This window comes from Arvicanthis niloticus, chromosome 1, assembly GCF_011762505.2.
Source record: "Arvicanthis niloticus isolate mArvNil1 chromosome 1, mArvNil1.pat.X, whole genome shotgun sequence".
NCBI lineage: Eukaryota > Metazoa > Chordata > Mammalia > Rodentia > Muridae > Arvicanthis > Arvicanthis niloticus.
In genome coordinates, this window is record NC_047658.1 from 152,714,703 (window position 1) to 152,725,702 (window position 11,000).

General features: G+C 51.0%; 1 protein-coding gene across 7 annotated transcripts; it reads right to left on the reverse strand.

The window, feature by feature from the left end:
• Nucleotides 1-41: 41 nt before the first annotated feature.
• Cuedc2 (CUE domain containing 2) lies at nucleotides 42-8,078 on the reverse strand. 7 transcript variants are annotated; one of them, XM_076923374.1, is made up of 10 exons: nucleotides 7,925-8,077; nucleotides 6,589-6,679; nucleotides 2,171-2,254; nucleotides 1,378-1,521; nucleotides 1,224-1,285; nucleotides 1,015-1,109; nucleotides 754-933; nucleotides 552-613; nucleotides 420-480; nucleotides 42-336 (listed from the first exon to the last, which is right to left on the reverse strand). In XM_076923374.1, exons 3-10 carry the CDS (start codon nucleotides 2,242-2,244, stop codon nucleotides 190-192), a joined length of 825 nt encoding a protein of 274 aa, XP_076779489.1. In that variant the 5' UTR covers nucleotides 2,245-2,254; nucleotides 6,589-6,679; nucleotides 7,925-8,077; the 3' UTR covers nucleotides 42-189. The 7 variants fall into 7 exon arrangements, with proteins under 7 accessions (XP_076779489.1, XP_076779472.1, XP_076779495.1 ...); XM_076923357.1 differs by having other exon boundaries at nucleotides 1,015-1,142; nucleotides 2,171-2,251; nucleotides 7,925-8,076; XM_076923380.1 differs by having other exon boundaries at nucleotides 1,015-1,088; nucleotides 7,925-8,076.
• Between the last annotated feature and the right edge of the window lie 2,922 nt (nucleotides 8,079-11,000).

Consider the following 11,000-nt stretch of genomic DNA (forward strand, 5'->3'; position numbering starts at 1 on the left):
TTCCTGCCCTGGGGCAGAAATGACTAGAATGAACGTACACCTTCCTTGGACCACCTTTACTGTGCTCTTGAAGGAAGCTCCAAGAATAGATTAACACTAGAGCAAGGGCACAGAGAAGGGAGAGGGTGGGTGGGAGGGTTTCTGCATCCCTCTGGGATCTGCAATGCTCGGCAGAGTCCGGCCAGTGCCTCAGTGGAAGCGGTACTTTCTGGCCGGCTTGAGGTTGATGTATGTGGCCTTCATCTCCTCAGCCTCAGGGTTCCGTACATCCTTGAATCGCTCTCCTCTGGTGCTCACTACTTGGTTATCAATGTATCGGATCAGCTTCTTGGGGGCCTGTCAGGCAATCAAGCAATGAATGACTAAAACCCGGGGTCGGTACCGCTCATTCCACATCCCCAACTTCATACCCCTCTTACCTCCTTGGGAGCCATAGGTCGGTGAGTCTTCTGGTCCTCTGCCCTGTCCACCATCATGTACCTGCCAAACGGGCTGGATGAAGCTCCGTCCACCTGGGAGACCCTCCAAGGCCCGGCCCAGCCCAGACTTACTTCTGAAGGATGAAAGACTTCAGCTCATCCTTCTGAGGGCCTCTGAGGCGCCTGGGCAAGTCCTGCAGATGTAGGAGACCTATTCTAGGCCCAGTGGTAACAGCAGGGGAAGAGATGAGGATAGGTAGGGTGTGCGCTTAACAGGAAAGCCTAATAGAGCTGATGTTCCTGGGGCAGCGGTGGGGAGGCTGAGAGAGGATACCTGACTTGGGCTGTCCCAGCCTGGAGGCCTCCCTTCCTTGTCCTCCACCAGCATCTGCACGGCTTCTTCCAGGTCGCCCCGAGCTTTAGCCAGCACCCACTGGGCCTGCTCCATAGAACAGGTAGGAAATACCTCCAGGAGCACGTCTACTCCTGGCAGTTCCTCCTCAGCAGCCTCCGCCTGTGGGCACAAATGTTAGCTGTAGGCTGGCGACTTCCTTCCCCACCCCAGGTCCTTCAGGGGTGTTCTCTCTAGCAGTACCTCATCTGGGGTGTGCCCGGCAGCAGCAGGAGGCCTGCTCTCTTCTTCGAGCTTTTCAGGTTGCCTCGGGGTCTCTGGAAAAGTGGGCACCTGACCTTGGACACAGGAGCGCTGTGGGTGCCGGTTCTCTTCAAGAGGCAGAGAGGGCATTGGATTTGCCAGGGCTTGGGCGGGTGTGAATCCTCCAAATACCAGCTCCCCAAACTCACCTTTGTTCCTAGCATCGCTCAGCTGCCCCGAGAGCTTGTGCATCAGGTCCCCTGTTATACCCCTGAAAGGGCAGAGAAGGTGGTGAAGGGGGCCACCCTGCCCCCACCCCAGCCAGCCAGCCCCCTCCTCCTTTTTGCCCGAGCTGAGCCCTACCTGGGGATGTTGGCAAAGCCAGGCACATACGCCTCCATCATTTCAATGAAGGCCTCCATATCAAAGTTCTCCTCTGATGGCCCTGAGGGGCCCAGGTCCTCCAGGACCCCAAGCACATAGGAGAAGATGACCTCATCCAAGCCACTGTAGGAAAGAGCAAGACCACGGGAAGGACACTGGATATGTGTAGCAGCCCTACCTAGTCTAAGCCTTCACTCAAGTCAGCTCAGTGCTTGAGGCCTGCCTCCTCCTGGCTCCTTCAGCTTTAGTTCTCAGTCAGTCCAGTGCAGGTGATCGACACAGTGTGAGAGAGAAGACCATCTAAGCAAATACAAATCAACTCTCCAGGGCTGGAGAGATGGCTCAGCAGTTAAGAGCGCTGACTGTTCTTCAGAGGACCCAAGTTTAATTCCAGCACTCATGTAAAGTAGCTGCCTACACTGCCAGCTCCAGGGTATCTGATACCCTCTTCTGGCCTCCATAGGCACCTGCACACACACACACACACACACACAGAGAGAGAGAGAGAGAGAGAGAGAGAGAGAGAGAGAGAGAGAGAGAGAGAGAGAGAGAGAGAGAGAGAAACAAATAATCTTGAAAACGAAGCTGGTCAGCAAGATGGCCCAGTGGTTAAGAGTGCTTGCTGTTCTTGCAGAGGACTGGGACTCAGTTCCCACCTTAGAACAGGGCTGAATAGTTTCTAATCACCTTTTCATTGGCTAGCCCCCACAGTATTATCTGGCAACACCCCTCTCTGAACTTGGCCTGTTCCTTCAGAAGGAGCTGCCCTTACCTGAGGTCTGCCTCTGGGAGATGTGCCTGAACAAAGGCAAGGAGGGCTGAACTGACAATCCTCTCCAACTCCATGCTGAGTCTTCTGAAGATACACAAGACAGAACTGTCAAGTCTCTGGCCTGCCTCCACCCACTGGGCCATGGGGCTGCAGCCCCTGCTCTTTCTTCTGGGGCTGAAGCAGCCTATCGATGTTGCCCTCCCCACTCCTGTAAGCAGAGCCACTCCCGTGACCACCCACTTCTACCTCCTTCAGCCCTAGACAGGGCACAACACTGTCCCTAGAAAGCTTCCAAAGGGAGCTGTGCCCCTCCCCATCGCCTATGGCTAGAAGCTGAGGTCTTGGGGGTCACATGCTTCCTGGCTAAGGAATCTCATCACTGAAGGGGCTACTTGGCCCCCAACTCCAATAACAAGGGGCTCCATTGTCCAGTACCGTAAAGAAGGTCCCAAGACCAAGCACAGCCCTTCCCCCATCCAGGATAGGCCACCCACTCCTTGCACAAAGGGACTTCTTTTTTTGCTCGGGAGCCTATTTAAAGGAGAAGTCCTACATGGATTCTCTCCTCTTGCCAAGTTCCTGACTTTCCAACAGTCTGGGCCATCAGAGACCTTTGTCATCTTCCAGTCTATAGAGTACCACACAGTCTGGTCCTTGCCCACTTCAATCTCATACTCCCTCCTCACCTCACTGTCCCATGCCCTTGCTGTTCCAGCCGGCTGTCTTATTCGTTGGTGGGTCCTAATGCCCACAAAAATGTCTGCATTCAGCAAGTGCTAGGTAAATACTTGCTGGCTTAACTCATCTATCTCCATGCTTTTTTAAAAAAGATTTGTTTATTTATTTTAAGGATTTATTTATTTTATATATGTGAGTATACTGTCACTGTCTTCAGACACACTAGGAGAGGGCATCAGATCTCATACAGATGGTTGTGAGCCACCATGTGGGTGCTGGGATTTGAACTCAGGACCCCCTGGAAGAGCAGTCAGTGCTCTTAACTGCTGAGCCATCTCTCCAGCCCCAAGATTTATTTTTATCTTCTATGTATGAGTGTCTGCCTCTGTGTATGTATGGGCACAAAGGTACATGCCTGGTGCTCGTGGAGGTCAGGAGAGGGTGCCAGATCCATTAGAACTGGAGTTTCAAAAGGTTTTTAAGCCTTCATGTGGGTGGTGGGAACTGAACCTGTTTCCTTTGCAAAAGTAGCAAGTACTCTTAGCTGCCAAGCTAGATCTCCAGCCCCCATTTCCATGGTTTTGACTCCTCCAAACTCTTCATGGGAGTCAGGAATGCACAGATGGTAGCAATGGCTCAAGACTCAGGGAACCAAATGTCAGCCAGTCCTCTCATTTGGAAAGTTCTAGCATCGTCTCAGAATCCACCTTCACCAAACTCAACTCCACAGGCCACTTCCCCGTTCAAACACATACCACTCACTCAGCTACCCTACATGAACTTGGGGGCACCCTCGATCTTGCCCTCTCTCACTCCTCCCAGGACCCAAATGATCAAACCAAGTCCTACTGACTACACCCTCTTTTCCTTCCTGCTGACTTCTCTCCCAGTACCCCTTCTGTTCCTTCATCTCTGCTAGCATTCCTCAGGCTAAGGTTACTAGTTATTTTCAGGTTTTGGCCTACTGAGGTTGAACCACATAACTCCCAATTTTGTTTCAAACACTTTATATATAGTTTTGCTCAATATTTCCCCTTTCAGCAACACCACCGAGGTCTCCTAAGATCACAGCCTCTGGTGTCCTCCCCTCTGCAGAGATTTCTTCCCTGGCTCCCTGCTTGTCTCCTTCTCTGCCGCCCTCTGACTCAAGGCCACTACCCTCCTTACCCTGCTGCTCTCTCTCAGTGGCTCATCTGGGCCCCTCCTACGCACCCCCGTATGTCACCAACTCCCAAGTGCTCAGTGCTCTAGTTCAGTCTGTGAGCTACTTGTCCCTATACCTCCCTGACACCACTTATGGAGAGCTTACAGGCGGCTCACACTTAGCATGTCCTGAAGGGACATCCTCCCTAAATGCATGTCCAGATACAGCTATTCCAGCTTCAAGTCTAGGAGTTAACCGTGACACCACCACCCTGCCCTTGCTTTCCAGCAACCAATTAGTTACACCTACTTTGTATGTGTGTAGAGTGTGGGGTGCTGTGTGTGCTGTGTGCTGTACTGTGCTGTGCGGTGGGAGCGTGGGTGGCTTGCTAATGGGGTGTGTGTATATGGAGGCCAGAGAATGACAACAGGTTGTCTGCATCAATCACTTCCCTGCCTTTTTGTTTGTTTAAGACAAGGTCTCTCTATTTAGTACTGGCTGTCCTGGAACCTTCTATGCAGACCAGAATGGTCTTGAACTCAGAGATCCTTCTGCCTCTGCCTCCCAAGTGTTGTGATTAAATGTGTGAGCCACTGGTGTTTTGAGACAGAATCTCCTTTTTGTTTGTTTTTGTTTTGTTTTTTTGAGATAGGGTTTCTCTGTGTAAGCCTGGCTGTCCTGGAACTCAAAACTCAGAACTCCTCCCAAGTGAAGACTTGATGAACCTAAAGCATTCCATTTTGGCTTTTCTAGCTGGCCTTGACACTCCTGTCTTCCATCTATTCCCCAGCAATGTCTTCTCCACACCATAGCTGTATGATCTAAGTAAAGTCCAATAGTTGGGGCTGGAGAGATGACTCAGTGGTGAAGAATACTGACTGCTGTGTCAGAGTACCAGAGTTTGTATGTCAGCATCCATACCAAGAGGCTCCCTGACATAGGGTCTGACATCCCTTTTTGTCCCACCGCAACACAATAAAGCTTTTAAAAATGGTGATGTGGTGGCACACACCTTTAATCCCAGTACTCGGCAAACAGAAGCAGGTGGATCTCTGTGAGTTGAGGTCAGCCTGATCTACATAGTGAGTTCTAGGCCAGTCTGGGCTACAAAGTGAGTTCCAGACCAATCAAAGCTACAAAGTGAGACCCTGTCTCATTAATTAACTAATTAATAAATAAATGTTAAACTTAACAATGACGTTCTGTGATGTTTTCAGAAAGTCTAGAATCTTTCTGTGGCCTCTGAGTTAGGGCCTTATCTCCACCTATTTTTCTTCAGCTTCTCCAGCCTCATCAGGACTTCATCCCTGGACCACTCCTCCACATCCTGGCTTGCTTTCGGTTTGTCAACATTCAAGGGTACACTTTTAGGGCTAGTCTACCACTGCCCAATACTCTCCGGACAGAGTAGACTTTTCCTTACTTACTGGGGCTTTTCACAGCTTTAGTTAATGAATTATTTGGTCCATGTTTAATGTTTCTTCCAGTTGTTTTATGAAGTTGAAGACAACTCTACTGTTTCTCTCCTCCCCTCCCCTTGCACCTTCTCCAATCCTAGCTTATTCACCAATGTACCCTCAACACCCTTGGTAACTAGGCACTCAAAAATCAATGACTCCTGTCTGCATAGTTGACGAGTGAAGCCCACTGAGTTTAACAGAGTAGGGAGTCACCTGAGTGAACTGCCCAGTTAGATCCAAGTTCAGGGAATGCAGCTCAGCGGCAAGATGCCTGCATGTGGGAGGCCCTCAGCTGGATCCCCGGCAGCTCTCCAGTGTCGAGTTAGGGTTAACTCTGAGGATGAGGGAGATCAAGATTCCCACAGAATCTGATCCCCTCAGCAATGTAGCTGTGACTGAACAAGTCACTTTGGGAAGGAGGACTGAGTACCTCCCATCTCCCAAGGAGATGGCCACCCTTTGCCCTTAGCCATGGGCCTCTGTGTGAGGGCAGAACACCTTAGCCTGGGCATTCTGGGCCCCATCATGCAACTCCCGTGGAAAGGTAGCCCCCTCCAGAGACATACCCCACCTTCATGCCATGACTGGGAACCTCTGCAGGGAAAAAGAAACTTGTCTGCCTATGAAAGCCCAGTTTCTGGGGAAGCTTTTTCAAGGATATATGTGATGTCTCCAGATTTCCAAACAAAGGGTAGGGGCTACAAAACTGTTACTGTCTTCAGAGTAAATGCCTTTTTCCTTCAAGGTTCTATGGCTGGCTTTTCTGCTAAGGGGCCATCATCACCTCTCCTCTTGCTCTTGGGCTGATCAAACATTTTAAGGTTTGCCACATCTCTCTTCCCACCCTTCTCTATCCTCCAAGCTTCCCTGACATGCCCTTCCTGCTTGACAGCACCCCGTAATATTTTTCTCCCCTGAGCTGGGGAAGACTTGAACCACTAAATTGGCTTCCTGAGTCAATCTGAGCATCTTGGTTTTAGCCTGGAGTAAAAAATCAGGACTTGCATGGAACTTTTCAAATTCCAGATAATAGCCCACAGAATTCCATTACTTCTTGAGAGCCCCAATCAAAAACCGCTGTTTGGTGGTACCTATGAAACGTGACAATCATTGTATCATGAATCCTGCTAAAATACCTCTGGTGGGGGCTGGAGAGACAGGTCAACAGTTGAGAGCACTTGTTCCTGCTGGATCGCCAGCACTGACAACTTTCCAGAACTCCAGTCCCTGGGGATGCAACACTCTCTTTGAGCTCCAAGGGTAGCAGGCATGCATGTGGTACACAGACATACGTGCAAGCAAAAGAGTAATGGACATACATATGTTTGATTAGATAAATTAAAAACATTAGGAAAAACATCTCTGATGGTGGTAAGAAGCATCTCCTGACTGCATATAAAGCATTGCACTAACTTTCTTAATCCTCAGAACAGCTTTAAAACGTGGGTAGTTCTATTATGCCTGCTACCTGAAAGGAAATGAAGGCACTGGGAATTTGAGAAACTTTCCTAAGGTCACAGGGTAGGTTAACGGCAGGTTCACACAGGGAAAGCCTGGCATCAGAAGCCTCTGTTAACTAACGCACCACCTCTCACGGTGCCAGTGGTGTGGCCTCTCCTGCCTGGCCATCAGTCTTCCTACATCAAAATCTTGTCCGCCCATCTCCCTGTTCAGAACATCTTTCTCTCTGCCTCTACAAACACGATTCCTCAGGAATCACCTCCTCTCTTCAGCCAACTAACTCACCTACCCATCCTCACTGACCCAAAGTGGCTTGAGAGCCTCCCAAAAGACTAGGTACCGCCCTACACCCTTCAGACACTCTATTAGAGGGTGCAGGGCTGGAGGGATCCTCTGGGCAACTTGGTAGTTTCGTGCTACGCCCTTAGAGTGGAGAAGCACTATAAGTACAATTGAGAGCCGGCCATGTGGATGGAGAATTCCTGGGAAGCAATGTGGGAAGGAGTCCTGGAGAGCTAAGGGAGTAGCAAGGGGTCCTTAGCCCAGAGGTCTTCACTACTTCTTCCGTGCCCTTTAATAAAGATACGATGAAGCGTAATGAAGGCCCTCACAAATACTATTTCCCCCTGATCCCTACGTCAGGTCTTAGTAGTACCAAGGACATTGTGGGGAACAAGGGATCCCACCATCCAAAGTCAGGCAGGTGCACAAACCCTGGGAGGTGATGCACAGGAAGTGGGATCCCCTTGATGGCCGACCCTTGAAGCAAGAGCTTTTTATAACCGTTAGCTGGCCTGAGGACACAGGGATGCAGCAGCCACCTCGGGAGAGGGCGAGTCACATGACGAGATAGGCCTGAACAAGCTAGATGTTCCTCCATACAGGCCACGGAGACAATTAGAGAAAGGGGTCCGGCCGACACCCCCCGGGGGGGTACCGTAAGGGAACGCCAAGAGGGGTACCCGGTGTCAATGCTCTCTGCGACTCTCCTAAGGCTGGAGGGGAAATCACCTGCTCAGGCGCCGCCGGCGACTTGTCCCGCGCGGTGCAGTTCTTATCCCCCTAGCCCCACCAACGAGATCAAAGGCGGGGCCCAGAGCAGTTCCCTTCTAGAGGGCGCCATGGTGGCCATTTTTGAGAAGGGCACTTTGCCCATACAAGGGCGGGGCTTCTTTCCTCATTTTCAAATGTCCTTGCGTTTTTAGACTGGCTTCTCCGGCGGCCATTTTTGTTTTGGGTAGAGAGGCATGAGTGACTTGTTCCCTTTTTGTCCGCTAGAGGTCCCAAACCTTTCGGCATTTATTCCTAAAAGATCCCAGGATTTCCCTGCCCGACTTATTTCCTCACCCCTAAGACCCCCCCCCATGGAAATCCTATAGGTTTCCCTTTCCTCTTCCTTGTCTTCCCTGTCCTTCAATCTCTGCGGCTCACCGACTATTGCAAGATCTAAGGATCTCCCCCATATTCCCATGTGTTCAATCTGGCTTCAAGCCCTGTCACTCAGTAAGCTCTTAGAGTCTGACTTCCAGGACGGTATGTGTCCCCTTTGTCCCTTACTGATGTCTTCCCAAGATTAAGGTGGTTTACAGGGTCTTTGGAAGGCGATGAACTAAATGCTTGAAGTGAGACTAGAACTGAACCCGGGTCCAAGAGAGCCTGCAGACCTCTCCAACCGCAGTGCCCTCTTGCCTACGCTGGCAGGACTAATAATCTAGACGCGACAGAGCAGTTCCACCCCAGTACCCACTAAGAAAGGCCTCAGCTTCTGCTTTCTCTTCCTGCTACCTCAGCTTCCCCACACTGCCCCGTGGGGAAGCCCACAGGCATGCCTTCTTTTGAATTAAAATGGGTGCCAAGAATCCCCTTCAATAGTCCACCAGCCAACCCCAGTCTGTACGGAGAAGCCTCCTTTCAGTGCCAGGGACCCAGGAGCTGTTTACGCTAGCTTCTAAAAACTCAGTCCCAGGGACAAAGTCCCCCTAAACCCGTAGGGACTGAAGAAGTTTCAAGAGATGGAGAAAAGTGATTTCTGCTCTCTCTTCCCCTGTGTCCCTCACCACGGGCTCCCTTCTCCCCAGTGGGGTGGGTGACCTGCTGGGGAGGGGAATGAAGGAGGAGAGAGAGGGACAGGCTCGGCTTGTCCCATAAAAGCACTGTTGCTGCCAGACTGCTGCTGCTCGTGTTAATAAGAGGTGGGTGACAGCCACTTTGAACTCCAAGCAGGCCTCTGGAAAGGGAGCAATGACCTCCCCATCAGCCCCGGGCTCCTGCCCGCCCTCCCTTCTGGGTCCCCGTTCCTCCTCCCCTTTACCCATTGCACAATATAGATGACTGTTTAGCCCTTGCCACCACCTTTCCCGGAACCTCCAGGTTTCCTCAGCAGGGCGGCCTCTAGTTCTGACCCCAGATCGCTGCAGCCACCCTCAAGGCTGTACCTTTCTCCTTCCCATCTCCCAGTCTTGCGTGGTTTGCTACTGGGTGTAGCAGAAAAGATAATCCTGAACTCTCAGGGAAGAATGAGGCCAAAGATTTCTAGGGGGAGCCCTATTCCTAGAGTCTATTCCTAACTCAGACTCTGGGGAGACTTAACTGTGAATTATTTTCATTGCTACTTCGTAACTGTAATTTTTAATTGTTATGAATTGTAATGTAAATGTAATGTAAATGTCTGTGTTTTCTGATGGTCTTAGGTGACCGTGGTGAGAGGGTCCTCTGATCCCCAAGGGGCTGCGACCCACAGGTTGAGAACCATTGCTCTAGTTAGCCATCTGCTAGAGCTTCACAGCTAATGTGGCCTTGCCCATAGTTCCTAGTTTTCTGTCCCCTAAATTCTTACTTTCTCCTTCCCCAAGGTGGGAACCAACTTCACTGAGTACTTCTCAAAGCCCCTGGCATAGGGGTGGGGAGGTCAAGTGTCACCTCCTCTCTCCTATTAGGTGACTTTTGTAGGCTGCAGGGTATAGTTGAGAGACAGAAAAAGACTAGAAGCCTAGGCTGTGAATACTCTGGCTTGTAATTCCCCAGCCCCCTGTCTCAGAACCAGGAATTGGGGTTGAGTTCAGCACGAGAGCAAGAGGTTCCTGGCATTAGAAACAATGAAAGAACCAGAGGGCTGGTCTCTGGGAGAGAGGGGACTTGGATGTGTCAGACACTGAAATAAGGAAGGAGACACTTGGAAGAATGGGTGTGTGGGAGGGGTGTCCCCAGCTCTGGCTTGAGGTCAGAAAAGGCTCTCTGGGCAGCAGGCAGCATGCCCGGTCCTCCCACACCTTCCTCCTTTCTCAGAAGAGCCTGCATGGGTGGGTGGGGCTCTGCTGGGGCAGCATGGGGGCCTATTTAAGGCGCTGTGCTCCTCCAAGTTGCTTATTGCAGATCCAGCCCTAGGGATGCCAGAGAAGAGGCTTTGTGGGTAAGTACGGCTCCTTTCCCAGGATTCAGCAGGGGAGGGTGACTCCTGAGTCTGCTGCCTTTGCTTTCCCTCTCCAGGGACACGTGAGGACAGCACCCAGCTGTCACTTTAACTCTCCAGGAAATTGAAATGCATTTCAGGGAAGCCTTCCTCCTCCATTCAGCGATCCCAAACACTCAAGATCTCTATCCAATCAGGAGATTTTCCAGGGGCTGACACTCTGGAGCTGCTGTCTTGGAGACCCCCTGCAGCTGAGGAAGCTCCTCCAACTGCAGATAAATCCATCATCAGGTGCAAAATTTGGCTTTTCCCCCAGTCCCTTACCTCTCTAGTCCCTGTACCTGACCCACCAAGAACCGTCTGGGCAGGCAATAATGAGACCCACTGTAACACGCAGTCCCTGCCATTCTCTGAGTTTCCCACCCCTGCCATTCTTGTTCTTATCCAGTTCTTGTCCGTTTCTCTAGCTGTGGGATCCCATTTTCAGCTCCAAGCTCAGCACCCCACTGAGGGGGTGGGCAGTATTCTGAGATCCTGGGTGATATCCCGAATCTCAATTTGTCCATGTTGGGATTTGGGGGACACTTATAGAAGGTGGACCTTGAGCCCTTGAGAGGGTTCAAGGTGCCCACACAAAGCTGACACCCCTAAGCCCACATGATAGAATGAAAAAAAAAA